The following is a 27,913-nucleotide window of genomic DNA, read 5'->3' as shown; positions in this document are numbered from 1 at the left end:
TATGAAGAAGGTTCCTATTCTTAAGAAATGTTTGCTAAGGGGCGCATGGGTGGCTCAGTCTGTTAAGCGTCTGCCTTTAGCTCAGGTCATGATCCAGTCCCTCAGTGGGGAGCCTGCTTCTCTCTCTCCCTCTGCCTGCTGCTCCCCCTGCTTGTGCACTCTCTCTCTGTGTCAAATAAATAAATAAAAGTCCTTTTTTAAAAAGTGGCAATATTAAGAAAATGAAAATCAAAATTGAATTTAAAAGAAAAAGAAATGTTTGCTAAGTGCATATATCTGCAAGTTATTTTCAATCAATGCAGAAGAAATGATACAAAAGGAGAGAAGGAAAGAGAAGGAAATAAGGCCAGTGTGGCAAAATGTTAATAGTTGGGAAATCTCAGTGAAGGGTGGCCCTGTACAAGGCTTTCAGCTCTTCTATAACGGAGGTTGGAACTTTTTTTAAAAAAGCCCTTTTTTTTTTTCTTTGAATAGTTGTGTTACCTCAGCAATCATGTCCCAGTTTGTTTGGTTTTTTTTCTTTTTCCTTTCATAGTATCATGTAAGATCATTTTTTCCACCTACCACAAAATGCCTGATATTTCAGTGATGCCCCCAAGGTCAGTTGCCAGTTACCAAAGCATAAATTATTGTTAAGTGTTTTGATGAATGCTTACAGGCACAGAGTCCTTCCCTGCAGGACTGGACACTACTTTAGAAATCGTGAGTTGGAGGCAATTAAGTGGTGGGTGAATTCATTCTTGGCCTGCATGCAGACACATGTGTTAATTCACTTGGGGTCACATTCTGAAACTTTTATGATACTCATTCTACATAGATTCCCTGATGTCTCCTGGAGTGAAAGCCCCAGCGGTTCATACTATTTTACGTGGCATGATTGGAAAGGGCTATATTTTAGCCGGCTTACCGAATCCATAAGCCAGAGTCCATCGTTAGCTGCTGTTTTGTACCTCGTGAACTCTCAGCCGGGATTTCTTTATCTTGGGATTTCTCTCAGTGGGTTTCTCTTGTATCATAGCAACACAAGCTGGGTTCCAGGGTACCAGGCCTTCACCAGGTTGCATTTATTCAGGAACTGGATGGTTCCCATCAGACACACTAGCCTCTGCCCACACGCCGCAGACCTTCCACTCCCCGGCCCTGCCCCACGTGCAGTCTTGGCAGCACACCACAACACTGCCTGGGCTTCATGCTGGCGGCTTTGCCCAGAGAAACCCTGAGCCTGCCCCCATCTTTTAGCTTGACCATTGTGGGCCTCCTGGCTTCCGTGCAAGCCCTGTTCGAGTTAATAGGTTTATACTAAAGGAGGCGAGGAGAGTTAATGGTCCCTGCCCTACAATGAGATAATCCAATGGGGAGTCCTTATGAAGGAGCTCAAGTCTGGGCTTGGTGAAATAAGGTTAGTAGCACAGGATTCGATGGTGCGTTTGGGGACAGTCGTGACTTTTTATATAGAAATCACAGCTCTGAATTATACCAGACTCACTGCTGCAAAAGCTGCCTTCGTAGTAAAACAAATAGGGCCTAACCCAGGGATTTAGCAGTTGATTGTAGACAGCTGAAACTGTAACTACAGACATGTGTTTGGCCTGTCTTGCTGCTTGCCTTTGGCAGCCGACCAGAGGCACGGTCAGTCCTTTGATTTACGACACTGTGAAGCCGCTCATGGGGGCTCTTAAAGGTGCACTGTCAAGATTCAGAATTCCACAACTTTGACAACTGCCGAAATGAAAAGAAATACATAATGAGTCGTCCAGACCAAAGTCATCACCTTCTTCGTCATCCTTCAGCAGCACCGTTACAGTCTTCTGTGATGTCATTTGTTTTTCACCCGGAAAATTTACACCAACACAGTAAATGAGATCTATATCCGTAAAACTGAGGCATGGAAAGTGTTTTTTCCTTTTAGGAAGCAGCCTTCGTGTTCACACTGGCTTCTTTATGTGCAACATTTGGAGTTAAAGGGGGTGTACATATCAGTGCAGTTTTCGCCAAACACAGACAATCTGACACCGGAAGCTGAGTTCCATGTTAGGTTGTTTCTAGACCTGGGTGTGCGGTTTCCCACAAAGGAACTAAATGGCTTATCCTCTTTGAATCCATTGTCTGTCTTTGAGTAGGAGCACAAACACCCTTTGGAAAGAGAAGCTGATTGTGAATTGTTATGTTTTTTTAGAAAAGCAATGCATTCTTAAGGAAGAAAAAAAGGCTGAAAAGTAATGTCAGAGTCCTTATCAGTCATTCTTTAGGGACCCTATTCCCAGTGCCTCTGTCCAGATGGAGCTGGGCACATATTAAATATTTCATCTAGTTGGGGTTTTTTTTTTTGTTTTGTTTTTTTATCTCAGATTGCCACAACACGGTATTTTGGTTTTCCCTTTTAGTCTGTGGTGGTAAAATACACTGGGGAGATGTAACATGGGTGTTTAAGGGGGTAGGAGAAGAATAAATGAAACAAGATGGGATTGGGAGGGAGACAAACCATAAGTGACTCTTAATCTCACAAAACAAACTGAGGGTTGCTGGGGAGAGGGGGTTTGGGAGAGGGGGGGTGGGGTTATGGACATTGGGGAGGGTATGTGCTATGGTGAGTGCTGTGAAGTGTGTAAACCTGGCGATTCACAGACCTGTACCCCTGGGGATAAAAATACATTATATGTTTATAAAAAAATAATTAAAAAAAGAAACACACACACACAAATACACTGGAGTGTGAAAAATAATTCACTTCTTTATTCTCAAGTGAAATGATCGGAGTAGTCAAAGTAGGTGTTTGTAGCAAGAACAAGATAATCCTGGGTCATGGGTCATTTTTTGCCTCCAAATGACTTATATTGTGGGATGGGGAGGGGAGTGAGGGAAGAAATTGTTGTTTTTAATAATTAAATAGCCTTCCAGAGAAAGTGATTGAAATCTAATCCTCAAACCACTGGAAGCTTTCACATTTCTCTGGGAAGCAGATTCTTCTAAGCTTGTGTGTTATTGATCTATTAATGATGATACTGATTAAAAAATAAAACCTCATTCATCAGTTGAGGCGCACTCTGTACTATTAGCTGAACAAAACAATGGATGTGGTGGTGGCGGTTATACCATGAATGATAGTTCTCGAGAAGCTTGCTCTTGGTTCATTAATCAAAATGTATCTTTGATAGGTTTTTAATTTTTTATCTCATACTGTTAACCATGGGTGGATGGAGCAAAATGATTTTAAGCCATTTAATATATGATCTCTTTCTAAAATCTAGAGAATCTTTGCGTGGGATATTTTAACAAGAGTAGCAAAACTTCAAAGATACAGAAGACATTTCATTTTGAAGGAGTTATTAGTGTCTTTATCATTGAATTGCTTGAAAGTGATTAATGCATTATCCAGTTTAATTTTGTAGATACTTTAAATTTTTATTTTATTTATTTTTTAAAGATTTTATTTTTAGGTAGTCTCTATACCCAACATGGGACACAAACTTCCAACCCCAAGATCAAGAGTGGCGCACGCTACTGACCAAGCCAGCCAGGTCCCCCAGGACTTTAAAATTTTAACTTAATATGTGTTATATAATTATATAATTTAGTACATCTTGGCATTTTGTGTTTGATTTTAGCCATATGGAGGAGATAGAAGCAGAAGCCATAATCCCTATTTTTCTTTTATGATTTTCAAGGTATTTTCTGGGGAATAAGACATATTTTTACGATATATTACTTGGGAGCTCAGGTCTAGAATTAAAACAAACCTGATCAAAATAGCATCAACATTTTTCACAGAACTAGAACAACAAATCCTAAAATTAGTGTGGAACCATGGAAGGCTCCAAATAGCCAGAGGAATGCTGAAAAAGAAAAGCAAAGCTGGTGGCATCACAATCCCAGACTTCAAGCTCTATTACAAAGCTGTAATCATCAAAACAGTATGGTTCTGGCACAAAAACAGACACATAGATCATTGGAGCAGAATAGAGAATCCAGAAATGGACCCATAACTATATGGTCAACTCATCTTCAACAAAGGAAAGAATGTCCAATGGGAAAATTCTCTTCAACAAATGGTGTTGGGAAAATTGGATGGCAACATGCAGAAGAATGAAACTGGACCACCTTCTCACACCAGACAAAAAAATAAATTCAAAGTCGATGAAAGACCTCAATTTGAGACAGGAGACCATCAAAATCCTTAAGAACAACACAAGCAGCAACCTCTTTGACCTTGACTGCAGCAATTTCTTGCTAGACGTCTCTGGAGGCAAGGGAAACAAAACCAAAAATGAATTGTTGGGACTTATTCAGGATGAAATGCTTCTGCACAGCAAAGGAAACAATCAACAAAACTAAAAGGCAACCTAGGAATAGGAGAAGATATTCGCAAATGACACATCAGATAAAGGGCTAGTATCTAGAATCTATAAAGAACCCATCAAAATCAATACCCCCAAAATAAATAATCCAGTTAAGAAATGGGCAGAAGACATAACCAGACATCTCTCCAAAGAAGACATACAAAAGGCCAACAGACACATGAAAAAGTGCTCCATGTCACTGGACATCAGGAAAATACAAATCAAAACCACAGTGAGATACCACCTCACACCAGTCAGAATGGATAAAATTAACAAGTCAGGAAATAGCAGGTGTTAGTAAGGATGCAGAGAAAGGGGAACACTTTTGTACTGTTGGTGGGAATGCATACTGGTGCATCCACTCTGGAAAACAGTATGGAGGTTCCTCAGAAAGTTAAGAAGAGAGCTACCCAGTGACTCAGAAATTGCACTATTATTTGTTTATCCAAGGATACAAAAATGTTGATTTGAAGGGGCACATGCTCTCCAGTGTTTATAGCAGCATTATCAACAATAGCCCAGTTATTTTATTGGGAAAGAACCCAAATGCCCATCAACTGATGAATGGATAAAGAAGGTGTGGCTTATATATATGCAATAGAATATTACTCAGCCATCAAAAAGAATGAAAACCTGCCATTTGCAACAACACAGATGGACCTAGAGGGTATTATGCTAAGCAAAATAAAGTCAGTCAAAGAGACAAATATCATCTGATTTTACTCATATGTGGAATTTAAGAAACAAAGCAAATGAACATAGGGGAAGGAAAGGAAAGATAAAATAAGATAAAAACAGAGAGGAGGGCAAACTATAGGAGACTCTTAACTATAGAGAACAAAGTGAGGGTTGCTGGAGGGAAGGTGATCAGGGTGATGGGCTAAATGGGTGATGGGCATTAAGGAGGACACTTGTTGGGGTGACTCCTGGGTGTTAATTGTGAGTGATGAATCACTAAATTCTACTCCTGAAACCAGTATTTCACCATATGTTAACTAACTTGAATTTAAATTTAAAAAATAAAAAAGATTTGTAAATGTGTGGGGGGAGGGGGAACAAACCCAGATCCTAGGGCCAGATGCATCACATACTAACTGTTTGACCTTGAGCAAGTCACAGTCACTTGCCTCCTAAATGCTTGGTCTCTTCCATAAAATCAAAATAACATTACCTGCTTCCCAAGGTTTTGTGAATATTGTGAGTTAATATATAGAAGGTGCCTAGAACAGTGTCTAATAAGTATCGGACATCATTGTTGTTTGTGTTGTTAGTAGTATATTTGACGTCATACTTCTGTGATAATAAAGTTTGTAGCATGACAGAATACAGTACAGCACAAACCTGCTAGTTTCTCTGTCCTCAACCTTTCGCTCATTTTCCTGACTCCCTGTGCATGATCTTAGCTAGGTCCCATGGCCCCAGAACAACCTAAATGGTGGTGACCATCAAATCTTAATCTCCAGCCCTGTCTTGTGTCTGTGCTTTAACCCTGTCCAGCCAGCTTCCTGCCGAAGGATATCCCAGAAGACACCACTTTCTAGCAGACCATCTCTCATACTTAAGAACAGCTAGAAATTATTCTGGGGTTCTCTGTCCACCTTCTACTTTTCTTGTCCCTCAAAATAGCAAAAGGCCAAAAGAGGGAAGAGAGTTCGAGTTTAAAAATCGATAGAACTGGGTTCTATTTTTTAAATATTTTTCCCCTTTCCTCCCACCCCCCACTTCAAGTCAGGGCCCAGCATGGCTTCTAGTAGACCTACAGAGGCCTGAGTCTGGGCTAAGGAAGGTATTCTCTGGCATTAACTGTCACCTCCACCCCTTTTACAAATAGAGCATTAATCAAATCCTTCTTTACTTGCACTTCAAAAGCAGATAATAGAGTAAAAGACTCTGTTGCCTGGGAAGGTGCATTCAACATTTCCAGCAAGACCACTCTATCTACAAATGTTATCCTGGCCTTCTGCAAATCGGAATCACTGCACTATGATGGGATGGGATGGGTGTACCTGTTTGTGCTGCAATGTGACCTTTCTCTGGTAGCTGTAGCTTCAGGCTGTTTCAGAAACAGGTCAAACTGTTTGTTTATTTGCAAACAAACCAGTGAAATGGTTCCCTCTTGCACACCCCTCCCACAGTTCCACCGGAAACATGAGAAAGAGCAGACAGCAACCACAGGCCCCCTTCTCACTTGGAATTAGCACAGATTGTAGGAGCACAACGGAAATGCAGAGCCGGTGTTTAAAACAAGCCAAGAAAGCCTGAATATACAAGAAACTCTTGTTTTAGGTGGCAGGGAACTTTAAAAGGCTATTACCTTACAGGTTGTAGAATGTAGCATAATTTAATGTCCTTAATATCTGCCAGTGTCATTTCTGATTATAAATGCAACTTCTCACCTGACTATATATTATAGAAAGAACACCAACTTAATATAAAGGAAATTGAGTTTCCCCACCCTAATTTGACCACCTTCTAACCCAAGTATCAGTCAAGACAGAGGAAACAACTAACATTCGAACCTTGGATGTATTTTATCTGTATTTCTTTGTTAACCTTAGTTAAGATCAAGCAGCTGTTTCATGTTTCCTGAGTAACAAATATCCCTTCCTCAAATTGCCAAGTGAAACATTTTTCTCCAATCTATAGGATTTATTAAATTTTAAGTATAGGTTTTATGAAATGTTTACTTCAAATTATTTGTCTCTTATGATATGCTATCCTCATGCTTTCCACCATAAAATGTGTAAGTTATTACAAACTCAGCATCTTAAAGTAAGGGACAGGTTACCAAGTGCATTCCATGGATTCCATTCCATTTACTTTTTTTTTTTTTTTCCCTGCAGGTCATAGAGCTGAGTATATGACTACAAGGTAGGAAAATATTTTATCACAACTCTATTTCTCATCCTTTTTTTCTTTCCCCTTAACAACAAGCAGCCATTCAGTGCTGCAAGAATGAACCAATTTTGTTAATGAACATGGTAGATCATTTTGACTCAATAGACAATAGTAACATGAAATCTTTGGGATTCTCACAAAACCAGATTTGCTCCAGCAGATCTGAGGGTTTCCCAGTGTAATTGTAAAGCTCTTTAATAGTAGACTGCTTCAGAAAGACCTAAATCGAATGGGCTTGGTTTATCTAATCCCAAATACTTTCAGTTTCTAGAAATAGTCTGATTTGATCATTTAATTTAACAAGCAATGTTATGTGCATATCTACTGTGTTAGCAAATAGAAAGCATGATCAGTTATTTTCTGCTCCTACTTCTCCTTATGTCATATAAAACTTAGAACTGTACCAATACTTGGGATTTTAGCTGCTTACCCCTTTTTGGTTCACTTTAAAGATTTAAGTTTGTTATTTATTTATTTATTTATTCATTCATTAAGATTTACTTATTTATTTATTTATTTGACTGACAGAGATCACAGGTAGGCAGAGAGGCGGGCAGGGGTGGGGAGCGAGGGGAGGCTCCCCGCCACGCAGAGAGCCCAACTCGGGTCTCCATCCCAGGACCCTGGGATCCCAAGCCAAAGGCAGAGGCCCAACCCACTCAGCCACCCAGGTGCCCCTAAAGATTTAATTTTTAATATTACAACCATATTGCACTCCCCCCCCCCTTTTTTCATTCGTAAAGGGATTTCGAAGCCACCGCTGAGAAAGAAAAGCCTTTTAGGGAAGAGATTCTGATTTGGGTTGGGGAAAGTTTGCAACTTTTATCTTTCTGTGCCAGCCTTTGTGTGAGAGCCAGAAATTATTATAATGGACACAGCTAGACTTTGCACTCTTGAAGTTGAGCTCTCTTTGAGGTGAGAGGCATTTAGAACACTGATGGGTGTGTGTGTGTGTGTGTGTGTTGCGGTAATTGGCAAGTTGACTTTCAAAGCTCTGTATTGTCTGTACCGGGCATTTTATTCAAAAGGAAGCCTCTCTTCTTGGTGAACCAACTAGAAAGATACAGCTACTGACTTGCCTAAACCTCATGGAAAACACCGAGGTTTCTTTCTTCCCTGTGTCAGTGACAAAGAGGAGTGTTACTTCTTCATAGTAAGATGTAGTTGATGGAGCTTTTTTCATATATATCATCTCTTTGGGCTGTCAACTGCTTTACTTTTGTCTCTATATTATAATGAACATAAAGCACTTCAAGAAAAAAAAAATTCTTTTTAAAAGGAAATGCAAATACATGAATTTGCAGTGAGAACCGTCACTGCCCAACAGACTAGATACACACATCAACCTGACTCGGACTTCCTCCCATCCACATGGGCAGGCTGTGTGGTAGCCAGCAAACCAGTGCGTGTCATACTGTTCAAGTGTTGGGTGGCACAGCCCTGATTCTGTTCACCAAATGTGTGCCTAGTAAAGTCAGAGCCATCGGGGGCCTGATGGCTTTCGGCCTCTGCCTCCAAAAGGACTTTAATAAGCGCCTGGGCACTTTGTTTTCCTGTCAGGTTTTTCTCAATATGGTTGTTTTGTTGCATTTGCCTCATACTTTAGAATCGTCAGGAGAGGCAACTTGCAGGCTTCTGGTAGACAACTCAAAAGACATGTCCTCATTTGCCCCAGCGAGGAGCTAAGCTGCTTCTTTCCATCATGCAGGAACAATAATCTAGCTCTACATAGGGGGCTTTGGCTCTAGCTACAAGGTTTGCTTGTCCCACAATTGGTGACCACACGAAATGAGCCTTTGTTCTTATCCTCTTAGCTTTGTCAATGGCTCCCAACGTCACCAAGTGTGCAGCTCTGCTGGACCTTGTAATAACCGTGTTTTCTGGTTTTTCTGTTAGATGCTTTGCTATCTTGGGGCCCTTCTGACCTTGGAGAGACTACCACTCCCTCCAAGAAATAGTAAAGGTCAGGCTCACAAGTATGCCTTTTTTGTGCAGACCCACCAGTCCAGACCTATACCATCAGCTGCATCCTTTACCGTCCTTTTTTGGGTTTTCACGTTCAAGGTCACTCTTCCCCCTTCCCTGATCACCACAAAGCCAAGTCCCAGACAACCCCTATTCCCCAGAGCCCACCAAACTTATTCAACCTAGACAGTCCTAAACCTGCTTACCCTCCCTCGCCCCTTCCTTCCCATGGATACCACAGCACTGCCTGTACTCCCTCTGCCTCTCGATTGACCCTGGTGCTTCCCCATGAACCCCTCCCCCACGGAGTAGCCTGCCCCCTCCCTTTGGGCAGTGTGGGTAGTAAACTGTCCTTTCAGTGGTGTTTGCTTCTGATCTGTTGGCCTCACCATACCTGAATAAAAATAAAGTCTACATTTTAAAACACTTGTAAAATAATGAGGGGCACCTGGGGGGTACATTTGGTTGGGCACTGATGCTTGGTTTTGGCTCAGGTCGTGATCTCGGGGTGGCGAGATCGAGTCCAGAGTTGGGTTCTGTGCTGAGTGTAGAGTCTGCTCGAGGCTCTCTTTCTTCCCTCTCCCTCTGGCCCTCCCCTTCACCCCCTAAAACAAATTAATTATTTTTAAAAATCTTTTAAAAATACTTACAAAGTAATGAAAAGATTGGATGAAATCAAGCACATAAGGTTAAACTCCTTGGTGGGTAGTTGTTCTGGTTTTTATGCCCACCAAATCCTTCTGTGAATATCCCAGAATCAGTATATAAAAGAGGTTTCAGAAATTTCAGCAGGCCATGGCATACTGCCCAGTGGAAGTTTCCATATTCACCTCTGGACTCTTGAAAAAATTCCTCTTAACCTCTCAAGCATGTGGGACTCTGGGTGCTGCTCACAGTACACCCTGTTAATCCTTGGAGCCCACCTACTAGCTGAGTCCTAGAATCCGACTGTGGAAGCCTGTCAGGTTTGCTCCCCTACCTCTCTTGATAACTCCAGATTATGGTAATCTCTTATGAATCTAGTCAGGCTTCCTCATGTCCTTGGGATTTTGTTTCTAACCTGGCCTTTCTGAACATCAATGAACTGAAAAAGTAATTCTTTCTAGACAGTTTGCAGCATAACAAAGGGCTTACCCAATTTTCAAGTGTGACGCATACCCTCCTGTAAGCCTTCCCATGAAGGAGTTAAAATTGGAATGTCTGGAGAGCGGTCCTGGGACTCTCCCTCCCTGTTTCCCATTCAGTACAGTTGCAGAAGCTGAGTCAGATACTTGTGACATCTTTGCTCTAAAGGAAGAGGACAGAAGAGGCCCTGGTTCTCGACAACAGAGCAAGAAGCTACAGGGTCTAAGGGGAACAGGTGGAGCACTGGTTGTGTGTGTTAGACTGGCGCAGCCACCAGAGCAAACAGACTAGAGATGGAGAGTCCAAAGCAGAATAAAGGACATGTGCTAATGTTCTACAAATATTGAAGCGATGAGAGTTCGTTATAAAGAAATAATCATTCATATGAGCCTGTATCTACCTCCTCCCCGAGAAAGCATTGGAACCAAACTCGTTTTTCACTTGTGACCCCATTAATACTTACTTTTGCATAAACTAAAACCCCATTAATATCTGAGGACTATTGAACAGATGTGACGTTACTTGCATTGACAAATTATGTTGTAACTAAAAATATTATATTTAATTTCTTACATTGGGATTTATCGAGAGCCCAGATTTTTATGACTCATTGTGTCTTCCGTGTGACTCATAAGCTGGTCAAGTTTGTAACACTTGGCCAGATAGCTCACAATTCCATTTTTAAACAAACTAGCAAACAAATGTCATATGCAGTATACAAGAAAAGGGTCGTCTGAGGAATAGTTTGTATCATTTTTGATGACATAAGTAAAAGTAAATAAATGGGAAAGGGGAAGGACTCTTTTCCCCCATGGGCGGGGGGGGGGGGAGGTGAAGGGGGCACACAAGAAATCCTGTTTTGTGATTTTGCTGTGACCTATGGGTATTTCATTCATTGTTTGATTTCTGCCATGCTCAGTAATCATATTCCCTTCCCTTAGGCCTCCAAATGTTCCCCCTAAGCCCCAGAAACACAGGAAGTCCAGACCCCGCTCACAGTATAATGCTAAGTTGTTTAATGGGGATTTGGAAACATTCGTCAAGGTACTGGCACCAGCCATCTGGGTGGCTGATCTCCACGCTTCTTCCTATAATGGTCTCAGCCTCTCGTAAAAGGAGGCAGGTCATTATGTCCAAGTCTGTCCTGGGGCTCTTCGCTTTCCCAGAAAATCAATATAATATTTCCTGAAGTCAGAGAGGAAAGAATATTTGGTTTGAGTGCCTTCAGAGAAGGAAATACATGTGAGTATTATGTTGGCAAAAAAAGTAAGCCCTCTTTCTTTCTTAAAAAAAATAAAAAAGCCATAATTTGGGCAAAAAGGAAAAGAGCTTACCTGATAAAATATTTTATTTTTACTTTGTGCAAATTAGATGGCACAGAATCTATTTTTAAAGTACATTGTTAGGGGATCTCTGAAGCACGGCTAGAGTTTGGATTTCCTGTGACTTGAGGAATTCATTATATTGGAGAAATGGTAAGACCCTGCGGTCTGTATCTTGGATCTCTGCTGTGTTTACTCTGTCTTCTTTTTCACCCTGTACCTCTGATAATGCTTCTAGCCGAGGACGAAGGAACTCACACGCGAGACATCAGGTATAGTGCTGCAGGGAGGGGAGGCCACAGCCTCTTTTGCTCTTGATATCATTTTCAAATCATAATCATGCTTGGCTTTAATTGGATTTTTAAGGTCTTTGAAAGAAAAATGTTTGCAGTTGGAAATCAGGTTGAAAAATAAGCTTTACTATTTATGGATTCCTACCTATCTGCTATAGAAAAGAGGTACAGAAATTTGAACACTGATTTAAGAGGAGTTGCCTCTTCTAGCAAAAGCAGATAAACAGTATTTACATTACATGTTTGACAGTTGTACCAAATTTGAGTCAAGGGCTTTTGTTAAGGGAAGTCAGTGTTAAATGCCAAATACGCATTAATACTGGATTAAAGACCCTCAAATAAATTGCACAAAAAAGAGAAGAGCTTTCTTTCTCTTTTGTACCTAACATTTTATGTCATGGATTCCAGTGTTCCTGAAGACTAAATTTATGTAAAAAACCTCATCATTCATGATTCCCTTAATAATATGTTATAGATGTCTTAGTTTCTTTAAAGACAGATCTTCTATCGAATACGGGCACTAATGGTTAAAAAGTGTGTGTGTGTGTGTGTGTGTCATATTCACATGGACAGACACATACACACGTACGTGCATACACACACACACACAGAGACTGAGGGCCTCTGGCAGCCTTGAAAATGAGCCCTAACCTTGGCATTAAGTGAAAAGCCACTGGACAACCTAAATTGCCATCACAAACCCACTGCCATCAGCCTCCAAAGAGCCTTCTTGGCTCTAATTTAATATAAAATTATTGTCAGACTTGATTAGCTAGCTTCCCAGCCCAAGGCTTATAAGCAGGGGCAAATTAGCTGGAGAGAAGGGAAGATAAAGATTAGATGAAAGCACCAAGATATGCAACTGATGGTCTGGCAGAGAAAACATAGAGAAAAGCTCAAAGAAACAAGGGTATGATTCTGTTCTATTTGATAACACAGTACAAGAATGACTGCTGAAGATAACAGGACAGCTCATATTATATTTTTAAAAGATTTTTCATTAAGAACAGTTAACAGAAACCAAATTTAGGGACTAAAGAAGGAGTAAACCAGTTATCCTGGGAAATGCACCTAGGTGAGCTCTTCCAGGTCCCAGATGGCATATTAAAGAATCTTCGGTCATAGCAGTAAAACAGTGGAGACAGAGATCTCTGCCCTCTGGAAAGTGTTAAATGCCACTCGAGGTCCCCACAATATCACTGTGAGAAAGCAAGAGCAAACCATTTTTCCTTTTTCCCAGGGGGAAACTGAGGTACAAAGGGATTGGTTTTTTTAATTCTTGTTTGTTTGTTTGAATAGTGGGTGGAGCACAGTCCATTGTTTCACTTCTTGTGAACGATTTTACAAAAGCATCTGGCATCCATGAAATCAAATTAAAACACATACACACTTATTACTTTTTGACCATAGAATTCATTGTATCCAAATAAAATACTGACATTAAACAAAAGATTAGTGATTATCTTGAGGAAATGTAAAGACGAAAATGTTTTTTAAATAATATGAAAACTTAAGGCATTTTTATTTAGAACTTTCTTAGTGCAAACATTTTTCTTTTAATAACATTTTATTCTTTCTTTTTGTTTTAATACTAAGTTCATCAGAGGTGCAAACTAATATTCTCCTTTTATCACTTACATTTAAATATTTGTTGCTCTTTTAGATTACAGTGTTAAGTGAAACGGTCATATAAAGTTTACCTCCCCTAAAACACACTTGTATTTTAAAGAAATATCCCCTCACAGTAAGTGTTAGTGTAATTACGTTACTATTTTTGAGCCAACTAGTCCACACTAAAGAATTTTTAGTCTTAAGGACCTTCTCTAAGAAATTAATAAACAAACAAAATAACTAATTAGAGAAACTTGATACAGTCTCCAGAAGTGACTGAAGCACTAACTGGTTCACACACTGATTAGATGGTCTTAAAACCTAAACTAAAACTCTTCCTCAAGAACTGTATGAGCCATCCTAGGAATAGTTAAGAGTTTAAGGCTCCGCTGCATTATCCCCAATCCTTCCCCTGTTGCTTATTTGGAAAAGTTAGTAGATTCTGAATTGTTTTCATATATTAAGATATCCCAATTCTTCGTGCGGTTCAGAATAAAATTCCTCATGCATTAGTACCTGATGTCTGCTAATCATTCTGAACCTCCACGTTTCCTGTAAAGCTCTAATTCCTGAAAGAGCAGAGCCTTTGAAGGTATATGAGCATTAACTCCACAGTCGGTACCTGTCTTTAACCACTTGGAGTGCATGGCATTGGTGCATAATTAACTGTGACCCCGGCAGCTCCTTCATCTCACCTATCATCCTACATGTGTTTTAAAACATTTCCAGAATTCACACTTGTTCAGCAGAGTGCACTGACTCTATTACAAGATATAGGGAAAGGGGCCACAAAACTGCCCCTTCCTCAGAAAATGGGGTCTAATGGGACATGCATTTGGGCCATTTTTTCATAATCCTTAAAACATGTAAAAATAACAATGAGAAATCTGTAAGGATGAGTAAGTTCTGATGCAAACCAAACAAATATGTAACACATTATGATCATCTAGAAGACAGTCCTCCTGTCATGCATCTGGAAGCATGTTGTCATCCCAACGGTGTACTCTGGGGATGTCACCAAGAGGGTCCCGGCATGTCTGAAAGGCTGTGTGTAGTGACCTGTACGGCCAGTCAATCCTAAGATGCCGTGGTTAGAATACACAGAGTTCTCTTTAGGTCCATTAGATTAATTACTTATATAAATAACCCTTAAAAAGAGGAGCAATTCATGTATTCACTTTGATACATGAGCCTCCGTGTAAGTAAAAGAGATGAATTCACTTTGACATCTCAGAGGACACTGAAACAGGATTGCAATAAATGTATTGAATGTGGTTTGCTCCAGAACGAGATTGGTTAAATATGGTTTTATTTTTGGCCTTAGTGGAAGATTTTCGAGGGGGGAGTTGGAAATGATCATCAAAAAGAGTAAAAAAGCCCTCTTGAATTAGGGCTAAACTCTGAACTTTAATGTGTGATTTATGCCTCTCTGTGGTTAACTGGTTTCCATCTCTTTACCCAGGACTCAGGACAGATTATCCCTCTCATTGTGGAAAGCTGTATTCGGTTCATCAACCTCTATGGTAAGCCATAAACTATGGAATTCTTATTTTGTTTTTTGGGTTTTTTTTTTTTTTTTAAGATTTATTTATTTAAGAAATCTCTCCACCCAACATGGGGCTTGAACACACAACCCTGAGATCAAGAGTCACATGTTCCACCAACTGAGCCAGCCAGGTGCCCCTGAAATTCTTACTTAAAAAGTAATAATCACTAGGAGTATAGTAGATGTGTCTTTTCATTTAACATTTGATTATTGGGGAAAGAGGGACCTAACGGTTGTGATGGGATTTTTCATCCTTTTCCTCTTCTGTTCTTTTTAGGTCTTCAGCATCAGGGGATTTTCAGAGTGTCTGGTTCCCAGGTGGAGGTCAATGATATTAAAAATTCATTTGAGAGAGGTAATTGTATGTCTATACCCACACACAAGCCATGTTAAAAAGCCATCAGCTGCTCTCAAGTGAAGTGGCATACTTGTTCTGTAGATCCTCAAAATCTTTCTCTTTGCATTCACTTCATTTTAAATGTTGATTTAAGAATCTATTTAGCATAGCTGAGAAATGAAGCCAAAATCATACGACCTTGTTATCAAGTATAGAACAGTATAGGAGCTTGGTGTCTTGGTTTAGGACGGACATTGATCATTCTCAGCATGTGTGTGAAAGGTGGCATGAGAACCCATGAGAAGGTACTGGAAGAGCGGCAGGATAGCCCCAAGCCTACCTAGCAGGTGTTGGAGTTGACTCATCCCTACTGCATGTCGGGAATGCTCTCCTTCCTCTTATTACCATCCCCAGACTCCTTCCCTGGGACCTTAGCAGGTAGTGAACTCTTGATCATTGGCTGTCAAATAAATCCTACTGAACTGTTACTTTGCACCTTATAATTAGCAAAACCATACACTGTAGTGTTAGGCAGAGCCAGAATCAAATCACTCTCCTAGTGACTAATTGTTTGATTTCGGCCAAGTTAATCGTCTCCTACTTTGGCCTCGGTTTCATTACCTGCAGAATTCCAGGATCAGGGTGAGGATTAGGTATTATCAGTGAATCATCATCATCTGTAGGGATGGCTCTTATTTATTAACATGCCTCAATTATAATGATTTCTATCATGTCTACTCCGGGATACATGTGTACCTTCCTTCCTCTGCTTGGCCACAGAGTGAGGGGCATCATGGCATGCAGACAGGGCAACCTTCTCTCTCTCTCTGTCCCTTTTCCCTGGGCAGGGAGCCCTTGAATATTTCAAAGCTTGGTGGAAGAGGTAAACTTGGATCCAGATTGTTTTTCCTGTTCCAAGTTCTCTGACTGATAGGATGTGTAGAGCAGAGCAGCCTCCCCTCTCAGCAGCAAAGTGATCCAAGTCTCTTACAGGAACCATCTTCAGCATAAGTTGAAATGTATAAAGCATCAGTTTCCTGCCCAAGAGGCAAAAAAAAAAGTTAAAATATACAATTTTTGTTGAACTTTAGAACAGACCTGTGAATAAAAAATAGAGTTTGATTTAAGGCTGCATATTGTGTTGAATTTCTCAAAGATTTTATCTCAATTTAATTCTCAGGGGTGTGGAAAGCCATGTCAGTTATGTACATCTTAAAACTGTTTGCCATAAGAAATAACATAATTTCATATTTGTGATACATTTTTTAAGTTTTTATTTTTTATAAAAGTCCCTTGGTACAATTAAGGGTACATTTTCAGATCCCTCTGTCTGATTTCCAAATATCCCACTGCCAAATGCAGCTTTCCAATGTGCTGTGATCGTGCCCAGGCCACTTCAGGAAACATTAATTTAATTGTAGGCATTCACAATTAGGTGCATCCTATACTATTTCTGATATTGTGTCTATATGGTATCTTCTTCCCAGTAGGATAAAAAACAGAGAATGTCCTATTTGCATTCATGTCAAGCTAAGATTAGATTTTTAACTTGATGTCCCACAATACTTTATTTTAAGATTTGGGTAACTCGTAAGGGGTTATTTGGTAGCATTAAGATTTTTAAAAGCTTTATTTTAGCCAACTATTTTTAGGTTAAACATGGGTTGGGATATCTAAACGAATTACTTTTAATTTTAGTACTATATAATCTTTCATAAAGTGTAATTAAAAGATACATGTATATATAGAAATGTGTGCGTATAGAAACATATTTTTGTTCAGAAAAAAAAAAAGAAAAGCACTGTGCATGTAACTAATTTTTTTCTTTTTTTGTAGGTGAAAACCCTTTAGCTGATGACCAGAGTAACCATGATATTAACTCAGTGGCTGGCGTTCTGAAGCTCTATTTCCGTGGGCTGGAAAACCCCCTCTTTCCTAAGGAAAGATTTAATGATCTGATTTCTTGTATCAGTAAGTGGATTTTTTTTAAGTCTTTTAGCACCAGAATTGTCTCACTAACCAATTTCCTGGAAAAGGCAGGGAGCCCTCACCACATATCCTCCCCCTAACTATTACCCCATTACCACCACATCTTCGAGACCATTTGTTTTCTTTTTGGATCCAACATGAGTCATCCTCCCAGCTGTGGCCTCACCCTCTGCTGAGTGGGCTTCGCTCCTGAACGTCAGCAGCTCCTTAGAGCCCAAGAGTTTCCCACTTAGTGGCTGGAATAAAGCAGAAAGGCAGGTGCCAACCAGCTTAGGGGGAACAGGAAGTTGCAAGCATGGAACATAACTTCTGTTTGGCTTTTGGTCCTTGGTTTTCTCCACCAATCTTAGGAGTGTAGCAATTTTCCCATCTTTGACTGTCAGTCCCTTCAGAGCTAAGGTAAAATGAGATCCATGATCATTAGTACAATGCAGAGAAGCAGGTGGTAATTATCTGTCACTGGGCATCCCCCGCGAATAGGCAGAGTTGCTATGGGACTATGTAGGACACATCATGAAACCGATCATCATCAGCAAATAAAGCATTACTGTTTTATTCAGGGAGGCTTTTCACACTACAGGAAAGAAGGTGAAAGTCATAATACCCGGAATTAGTTATTAACTACATTGAGTTCCATACAGCTGAAAATGCAGTGCCTTTTTAAGCCCCACTTCCCAGGCAGGGGTCTGGAGCTGACCCAGATCACACATAGAGGAGAACAAGAATACGGATCAAGCTTGCCCCTAAAAACTTTCCCACCCTGCTTTCCTACCATTCAGCCTCCAATCCTCAAAACTCTCCCAGCTCATGCTTCCTCACCATTGCCATCACCAGCTTCTCACTGGGCTTGCTAGTAATAGTCTCCTAGGTGGAGTCAGCCCCTCCTTCTAGGTTCTGCCCTCTCTTCCCAGCACCCCCATCCTCCGCGTCATTTCATCCTTCACACTGCGGCGAGATCCAACGGCACAGATCTGGTCATATGACTCCCATCACTCCCCCCTTCTAAAACCTACTGCAGTATGTCCCACCTGAACACAGACTCCTGGGGATGACCAATTCACAGAACCAAATTCTTCCTCTTGGATCTCTCCCTGCTCCCTGCTTTTGTGCACACTCATCTCCTGCCACCCGTCTCCTTTTTACTTTATGTATCAACAGTAGCAAGCAGCAAGTGTGCCAGGCCATCGCCCACCCCATGCCTTTGCCCACACTGTTTGGTCTGCTGTCCCGGAGAGCTATTTGACATCTGCTGTGAAGGCTTTGCTGACCTGGCACTCCTCCCAGCAGGCCCTCCCCACCCCTGCCACCCCTAGCAAAATTAGTCACTCCTCCACGAACATTCCACTGTGTATGGAGGTCTACAATTTTTTCTTAACACCCCACATTACAATTTTTAACCCCTTCTTCTCCATGTGCTGAAGAGAGAATTCAGGGAAGAGGTTAAGAAGGCAGGCTTTGAACTTAAATAGCCGAAGTCCAAATTGCTCACCAGCTATGTGACCTTAGGCAAGTTTCTTAACCTCTCTGCATGTGAGTTTCATCAGCTATTAAAAAAGGGAGAACTCTGCCTTCGGCTCAGGTCATGATCTCAGGTTCCTGGGATTGAGCCTCGTATCAGCCTTTCTGCGGGGAGCCTGCTCCCCCCACTCTCTCTCTTCCTGCCTCTCTAACCTACTTGTGATATCTCTCTGTCAAATAAATAAATAAAAACTTAAAAAAAAAGGGGGGGGGGACAACAGACTATTATATATATCACAGGGCTGTGAGAATTAAATGAGTTGATACCTGTAAAGTGCCAAGAAGAGTGCATGGCAAAGAGTATGTTCAATGAAATACCCCCAGGTAACTCCACAGGCCTGTGAGATGTTAATAGATTACTCAGTTTTGTAGCCCTACTACTTGCCATAGTTAATTCCAGGTCCATTAGTAAGTACAGAATCCACAGTTGTTAAAGGTCACCAAAATTTTACCAGAATTCTTTTGTTGGCATTCATGCCTAAAATCCTGGGTCTTGCTGGGTATGAGTTCCCCAGTCATAATTCCTTCCACCCCCACCCTATACAGCCTGATGTCTTGTGTGGGATTCAGAAGTGTGCCTGTGTGTCCATTCCAAGGCTCTTACATAGCCTGAGTCATCACAGCAGGCCTGTGACCCAGCTGAAAAGAACTGAAAAGGAGGTGTCATGCTTCTGGAATTCTCCTTTGGTCTTGTCCAGAGATTTTTCCTTACATCCTAGCCAGAAAGCTTAAATCTGGAAAAATAATAAGCACTCTACAATGCTTTGTGGTTTTCTAGGTACATATATCAACATTTATGTTCACATATACCACCAGTAGGATAAAGTGCACCGGACTACCTTGTCTGTGAGTATTGTAGAGTCACTTCAGGCTTTCACTGGATGAGAAATACTGCTCCATTGTGGTTATAAAAATCTGAACCATAGAGTCAGAAAGCTGAAGATTCAAATTCTAGCTTCTCCACTTAACAGCTTTGTCACTTTGGGCAGAGATTAATACTTAGTCTTACTGAATATCTGTTGCTTTATCTATTTCATAAAGTCTGTGTGAAGAACAAAAGAAATAATTCATATAAAGTATTTAGCTTCATGCCTGGCACACAGTAAACCCCAGTCAATGTTGCTAGCTATCATTACAATGGTTACAACTACTCCCACTATAATCTGAGATCATATATGCCAGCACCTGCGTTAGTCACTTACAGTCTGTTCTTTGACCTAATTATCTCACGTGCATTTAGAAATGATGCTAGTAGAAGTTGTGGTGCTTCCAGCATGATTTTTCCCAGCACATGAAATGTTTCTTAACAATCAATATCAAGCTGTCTCACAGTGGAAGGAAGAGTCAGGCTTACTGAAATGTGAAGACTATAAGGAAAACAATGGAAAATCTACAGCAATATCTTTCTTTTCATGCAGTGAACTGCTACCAGTGCAAATGAAGAAGTTGCAAAGACATCCCCACTATATTAAAACAGTGGATTAATAATCCTCAGGTTAGGGCGCCTGGGTGGCTCAGTGGGTTAAGCCACTGCCTTCGGCTCTGTCTGTCAAATAAACAAATAAAATCTTAAAGAAAAAAAATCCTCAGGTTAATTTTTACAAAAATAGTCTCTCTCGGCAATGAATGCCCTCCATGACCTACATCTCAAAGAAGCAGGAGTCCCTGGGTTTAAGGCTGCTAAGGACACTAGTCAGGAGTGATTGAACCATGCTAGTAATTTAAATAGTATTGTCAGTGTTTTTGTTGATGCTGTTGTTATAAAGTTAAACAGATGTTGAGCTCTCTGTCCCAGCCCTACTTTTCCCCCATAAGTCCTGTTATTTTTAGTGCATTTTGCAGAATAGGATGTTTTTCAAGAACACATAATGAGGGCGCCTGGGTGGCTCATGGGTTAAGCCGCTGCCTTCGGCTCAGGTCATGATCTCAGGGTCCTGGGATCAAGTCCCACTTCGGGCTCTCTGCTCAGCAGGGAGCCTGCTTCCCTCTCTCTCTGCCTGCCTCTCTGCCTACTTGTGATCTCTGTCTGTCAAATAAATAAATAAAATATTTTAAAAAAAAAGGACACATAATGAATGACACTGTTTATAACGACCCCTTTACTTCCAACATCTAATCTCTCAAAAAGGAGGGGATTTCTAGCTATTATTGATTTATCTCTAGGCAAGCATTTTCTCATGGCATTATGACCCTGATATACCATATTTTTTTCTGGATTTTCATTAAATTCTTTGAATATGGTATAGTACATCATTCATCATTATATCCTCTCATTGATATTACACTATTTGATCATTTGAATCATTGATTAATTGCCTGCCATATGTAAAACCTTCTAGGGATTGAAACACTTGATTTTTGCCTTTCAGAAGGTTTAAAAATAGTAAGAGAGTGAAGATATTTACAAATAAATGCAGTCTAAGTTAGTATGTAATAGGAGCACAAAGATTTAGAAATTCTAGTGGAGAGAGGTCCCATGCACGCTGATTGTTTTTAATCTGTGTCATCTTCTCTTAGCATTGCCATAATTGGATTGATTTTCCCTATTAAGATAATTTTATGTGATATTTCCTTTGTATAGAAAAATCTTCCCTTTCATCTTTTTTAAGAGTTTGGATATGTCTCTGGGGCTCCTGGGTGGTTCAGTGAGTTAAGGTTAAGCGTGTCCAACTTTTGATTTCAGCTCAGATCATGATCTCAGGTTGTAAGATCAAGCCCCACTATGGGCTCTGCAAGGAATCTGCTTCTCCCTTTCTCTAAAATTAATAAATAAATCTTAAAAAAGCAAAAGAAGTTTACATAGGTTTCTGGTTACCTACTACTTTTTATTTACTTATTTTTGGAGTTTTGGGGGAAAGATTTTTTTTTTTGAGTGATGAGTTGTTATTGTGCCATTTTTATGTTTCAAAATATTACATTCTTTGGAAACTTGCAAATATGGATAAAGACCCAGTGGACTCCAGGGCAATCTAAATTTGAAATGACAAACTTGGTAGTACCTCAGTTTCTCACCCAAGTAGGTTTTTTAAAGCCATCTACTTTGTAATGGTTTTGTAAATGCTCAAGGTTAGGCCCACACATTCCTGGTCAGCTTCCAGAATGTACATATACCATGGCTTCGAGATTACCTAGGGCAGAAGTCCAAAGGACTTTCCCTAGATCGGCTATTCAAGTGATGTGTGGTGTTTCCCGGCTGCTGCAGGGCCATGAGCCCAGATGGCACATTTGCCCTTAACGTTACCTTATGTGTTACTATCTAGATGACTGCTTGAGCCCCAGGAAGCTTTTTTGGGAGGGTCTTTTCTTTTATTCATCATGATATCAACATATAGTATTGTAGGATACTTGAAAAATGCACGGAAGCACATAGAACAAAAGACTGTCCCACGTAATGCCCCTGCTCAAAGACAATGGTGTGTGTACACCACCATTTTGTTGCATTTCCTTCTGCTCCTTTTGTATTCATGTGCACACACAACTTTTTCTAAAACCAAAGTGGGACTGTACTGTCCATCCTGCTCATCATCAACCTTCCTTTTGACTCTTTTATTATATATATTTTCAAACTTCTATAGAAAGATATGGAAAATTATAATAAATCCCAGTATAAACAATCACCTAACTTTAAAAATTTTCATTTCTTGGACAAAATTATCCCACCTTTATCCCTTCCATCGTCTCCCTGACACATCACTTCCTCTGTATGTATGAATCTCTGGGAGAAAAGAATTCTTTTCTTTTTTTGTACAACATAGCCATAATACCATAATACCATTAGCATACCTTAAAAATAACAATAATTTCTTAAAATCATAAATAGCCCATCAGCACATTTTTAAAATAATTGTTTATTATGCAATTAATGTGTGATCACTGTAGAAAAATTAGAAAATAGAAAAACAAACCATCTATAATTCCTTATACAAAGATAATATAAGCCTTTTTAGTATGTTCCCAGGTTTTTTCTATACATATACCTCTGTACTTTTAAGTTTTTTATACCTATGTACTTTTATTTTAGAGGGAGAGAGTAGAGAGGAAGGACAAAGGGAGAAGGAGAGAGAAAATCTTAAGCAGGCTCCATGCCCAGCACAGAACCCATTGGGAGGCTCAATCTCTCAACCCCGAGATCATGACCTGAGCCAAAATCAGGAGTCAGATGCTTAACCACTGAGCCACCCAGGTGCCCCCATCCCTATGTACTTTTTATTTATTTGGTTTTTTAAGATTTTCTTTCTTTCTTTCTTTCTTTCTTTCTTTCTTTCTTTCTTTCTTTCTTTCTTTCTTTCTTTTGACGAGAGAGATGCAGCGAGAGAGGGAACACAAGCAGGGGGAGTGGAGAGGGAGAAGAGGCTTACTGCCGAGCAGGGCCAACCAGGGATCAGTGTTATGACTCATGAGATCATGACTTGAGCCAAAACCAAGAGTCAGATGCTTAATCAACTGAGCCATGCAGGTACCCCACAATAAGCTGTTTTAAAAAGTCTGGGGCTCCTGGGTGGCTCAATCATTGAGTATCTGCTTTCAGCTCAGATCATAATCCTGGGGTCCTGGGATCGAGCCCCACATCAGGCTCTCTGCTCAGCGAGAAGCCTGTGTCCTGCTCTCTCTCTCTCTCTCTGTCTCTCTCTGCCAGCCTCTCTGCCTACTTGTGATTTCTCTCCCTGTCAAATAAATAAATAAATAAATAAAATCTTTAAAAAAAAAAAAAATAGGCTCCATGTCCAGTGTGGAGCCCAGCATGGGGTTTGAATTTACAGTCTCGAGATCAAGACCTGAGCTGAGATCAAGAGTTGGACATTTCACCTGCTGAGCCTCCCAGGCACCCCTGTAAGCCATTTTTTAAAATTTAGTAATGTTGTTAACATTTTCCCATATCAATATTTTTCAAAATACAGATTTAAATGGCTTTTATTTCACTTAATGGTCTTCTAGTTTTAGAGACTTAGGTTGTTTCCAGTGATTTTACAGTTAAACAAAATATTACAATGAGCCTTTTAGTATATAAATCTATTTGCCCATTTCTAACTGTTTCATGAGAAAAGAAAAAAGCTTTCAAATTCTCTTTTTGGTTCTCCCGTGTATGTTTTCGTTGCTAAAAATTCTTTAAGCTTTGTTGCATACATGATGGTTTCTGTCTGAATTCTAAATTTCTTTTTGATGCCTTATACTAGGGATTACTTTTACCCTTAAAAATGTGGAACAGGCTTAGTATCTGAACTGAATAAGTAAAGCTTCCTAAGCTAAGAGTGTTTCTTTACTAACCTCAGTAATTCAGCAGGAGAAACACTATGTATTTATTTCTACAGTGTTGCTATTTAGCTAGGAAAGAATATAATGGTTTAATTCACAGAACTCAATCTATTAATGATTATTAGAAAGATTTGCAAGCATTTCATTTCTTACTTGGGAGAACAGCTGGTAACTCTCCCATCAAGGCTCAGCTAAAATTCATCTAAATGTACTAGAACATCTCTCTGTTTTTCTCTTTCCCTTTCATTCACACACATACACTATCACAAGCACACAGTTGATTATCACATTGAAATCGATAGAACCTATCAATGAACCTAAAAATGGCCTAGAACTGGGAAACTCACCTTTAATACTGCCCGTTGATCTCTGGAGCTCAGAAATATTTGTGTGCCTGCTCAGTTATAAACCTCTTCTAAACGTGGCCATTCTTTTCCTTCCCTGTTGTCCTACTTGAAATACATTTGCATCTTGTGACTTATTGTTTGTTTTCTGACAAATACTTTTGCAAATAGTGCCTCAGAAGAACTGATATTTTCAGAGTAATGGCCCTTTGAGTTTTTGCCATTTTCTGAAGCAACTTGTGTTTGGGGGTGAATTTTTCACACATATCTACATGGAGCTGTCAAAGCCCCATGCTGTGAGGTTGGGATGCCGACATGGGAACTTTGCAGTGCGAGGAAAAGAACAGAAATAAGCATGGGGAGCTTTGAGCACATGACCAAGACTGGGTGAATGCCCCTTTTACCTAATTACATGAGATCCCGAATTATGGAAACAAAGGCTAGCTTAAAAGAAATTCAAATGAAATACTGGTTTTCCTTACTGACAACTTTTCTGAGGAGAAGAAAAGATCCATCTTTTCAAGCAGCATAGAATTGTGGGAGACTATGAATTGCCACACTGAGAGCCGCTGGGAATGCACATTAATCAGTGTCCAAGCAACCATAAATTTTGACCCACTAACTGGACTCAGGAGAGTAAAGGAGTCATTTGTACCAGAGCAAGGCTCCTGTAGGATGTGCGCCGCAGGCCTGTTGAGTGACCAGCCAGGTAATATCTGAGTCCCTCTCCCAGCCGTCATGCTCTGAGGCCTCTGGGACAGATAGATTTGCTATGACTTCAGGAATGCGAGCAGTTCTGTTATGCTTTGATTGAGGTTTACTGAAGTTGCAGAGAATCCAGGCCCACCTCCCACAATTTCATCTGGTCTTTTTGGTGTCACTGTTTTACATTCCTGTTGCCTTTGTCTCCTAAAACCTTTCATTTGCATCTCATGGTACCCTCCCCCAATTTTTCTTTTCCAAAATTTTGGTGAAATATACAGAATATAAAACTTACTGACTTATCCATTGTTAAGTGTACGATTCAGTGGCATTAAATACATTCCCAGTGTGCAACCATCACCACCGTCCATCTCCAGAACTTCTTCACTCTCCCAAACCAAAGCTCTGTACTCAGAAAGCAGTAACTCCCCCCAGCCCCTGACAGCCCCCTGCCCTGTGCTACTTTCTGTCTTTGTGAACTGGACTACTCTGGATACCTGGTGTTAAGTGGAATCCTACAGTATTTGTCTTCTTCTGTCTGGCTTATTTCACTTAGGTTTTCAAGATTCATCCAGGTGTAGGAGAATTTCACTTCTCTTTTAAGGCTGAATAACGGTTCCTTGTGTCTTTATACCACCTTGGTTCATCCATGCATCTGTCAGTGACCACTTGGCTGATGTCTGCCCCTTGGCCGTCACAAATAATGCTGCTGTGAAATTGGCATATGGATCCCTGTTCTGTGGAATGTTGAGTCTCTGTATTATATGCCTGAAACTAATACTACACTGTATGTTAACTAGCTGGAATTTAAATAAAAACTTTTAAAAAATCAGTGAGTTGAAAGAAAATATTCTAAATAAACAAATCAATTTCCCCCAGTTCTATCTGTACCTGTTCCCCCAGTTCTTTTTATTTTTTTTAAAGATTTTTATTTATTTATTTGACACTGAGAGAGCAATCACAAATAGGCAGAGAGGCAGGCAGAGAGAGAGAGAGAGAGAGAGAGAGAGGAAGCAAGCTCCCCATTGAGCAGAGACCCCAATGTGGGGCTCAATCCCAGCACCCTGAGATTATGACCTGAGCCGAAGACAGAGGCTTAACTCACTGAGCCACCCACGCGTCCACCCCCAGTTCTTTCTAAATAAAAGTTTGAAACTACCTTTAAGGGGTAGGGGAACTCACTTTTAGAACTGAGAGATAGAAACAGGAGGATCTTGAATTAAAATTAAGTTTCTTGGGAGTAATGCCTGTGTCCTCTTCTAGCCTGAAAATTACTTGCCCCCTCTGGGATTTGACAAAGATTAAAGATCAACAGTACATGAAGAGTAGTTCCTGTCACATTCTTTCCTTTTCTTTTTTTCTCTAAGACCTCAAAACTAGCCTGAAGTTTCTAAAACCCTCTCCCTGATATTTGACCTTAACCTTATACTGACAATCAGCCTGGTGAATTAGTAGACTTAACTTATGAAACAATCCAGAAGTTTTGAGCAATGTTACATGTTCAAATGAACGAATGTTAAACAAAAGTTTAAACAATGGCAGAAGTTTTGTTGTTTTGTTTTTAATCATAGCCCTTCTATGGATCTATATGCGGCTAGAAAAGAACAGAAGGTATTGCCAGTCCAGAGACCATTCATGGGACCCTTCAGCATTACCATTTATAATTTGCATAAACATATTAAACTTTTTAACTGTATTAAACTTTTTAACTGTTTGGTTTGGGGCATGAATGGAAAGTTATTTATGCATACAGTTTTTTAAGGACCAGAGAACAAATGCTAGTAAATCGCAATATTTACTTTTAAGAATGGGCCATAAGTCATTTCAAGTTTGTAAGAGGTGTAAGAGGAATTGGAATAGAAAACTGAATTAGCAAAGTATCACCATGGTCCAAGCTAGAAATAATAAAGACTTTAATTAGGAAATTAATACTGAGATAGCCAGGGGCAGAAACAACAGAACTTACGTCCCATGCAAAATTGAAAAATGAAGCAAAAATACTACCTTCCTAAAAAGGATGATCCTAACATCCAGACCAAATGAGTTTACCATTGAAGAGAACAAGTAAAGATCCATGAGGGCCAACTGTGTTTATGTGTGGGAGGTCAGAAAACCTGAGAAAGAGAAGGAAAATCAATTGACTATTATGTCAGTAATGAAGTCCTTAAAAAAAAAAAAAGTGGCCTGAGATTTTCAAGTAGGATATATGAATATCTCAAGAACGATTGGAGCAAATGTAGTAATACAAAATTAGAGTAAACTTCAAAAATGTTTCTGAAAGTCTTTGAAATATTTTTCCCAGGGGCACCTGGCCGGCTCAGTTGGTAGGGAATGCATCACTTGATCTTGGGTTCATGAGTTCAAGTCCCACCTTGGGCATGGAGCTTACTTAATTAGAAAAAAAAAAAAAAAAAAAAAAGTTAAAAAATAAATCTTTTTCTCAAATGTATCTTTATTGAATGTCTTCAAAGTTGTACTTTATAAAGGGGGCACCTGGCTGGCTCAGTCAGTGAAGCATGAAGCTTTTGAGCTTGGGGTTGTGAGTTCAAGCCTTACACTGGGTGTAGAGATTGCTTAAAAATAAAATATTTTTGTACTTTGAAATCCTAGAAAGACAACCTGACTTGAACAGAAAATAGGTTTTAGTCCCAACTCCACCCCTCCAGCCACTTA

The 27,913-nt window shown here is 40.0% G+C and overlaps 1 protein-coding gene across 2 annotated transcripts in view; it reads left to right on the top strand.

Moving 5' to 3' along the window:
* The window catches only part of SRGAP1 (SLIT-ROBO Rho GTPase activating protein 1), a 269,866-nt gene that overhangs the window by 213,824 nt on the left and 28,129 nt on the right, over nucleotides 1-27,913 (top strand). Inside the window, exons 11-15 of one of the 2 annotated variants that reach the window (XM_082742529.1) lie at nucleotides 7,181-7,208; nucleotides 11,267-11,369; nucleotides 15,014-15,074; nucleotides 15,375-15,452; nucleotides 17,271-17,405. In XM_082742529.1, coding sequence (XP_082598655.1) covers nucleotides 7,181-7,208; nucleotides 11,267-11,369; nucleotides 15,014-15,074; nucleotides 15,375-15,452; nucleotides 17,271-17,405 — 405 coding nt within the window. Of the gene's footprint in view, nucleotides 1-7,180; nucleotides 7,209-11,266; nucleotides 11,370-11,885; nucleotides 11,920-15,013; nucleotides 15,075-15,374; nucleotides 15,453-17,270; nucleotides 17,406-27,913 lie in introns of both variants that reach the window. The other variant, XM_082742530.1, reaches the window with a different exon arrangement.

This window comes from Mustela nivalis, assembly GCF_964662115.1.
Source record: "Mustela nivalis genome assembly, chromosome: 7".
Taxonomy (NCBI): Eukaryota; Metazoa; Chordata; class Mammalia; order Carnivora; family Mustelidae; genus Mustela; species Mustela nivalis.
Note: the sequence above shows the minus strand (reverse complement) of the source record. Positions and strands in the feature narration are given on the sequence as shown.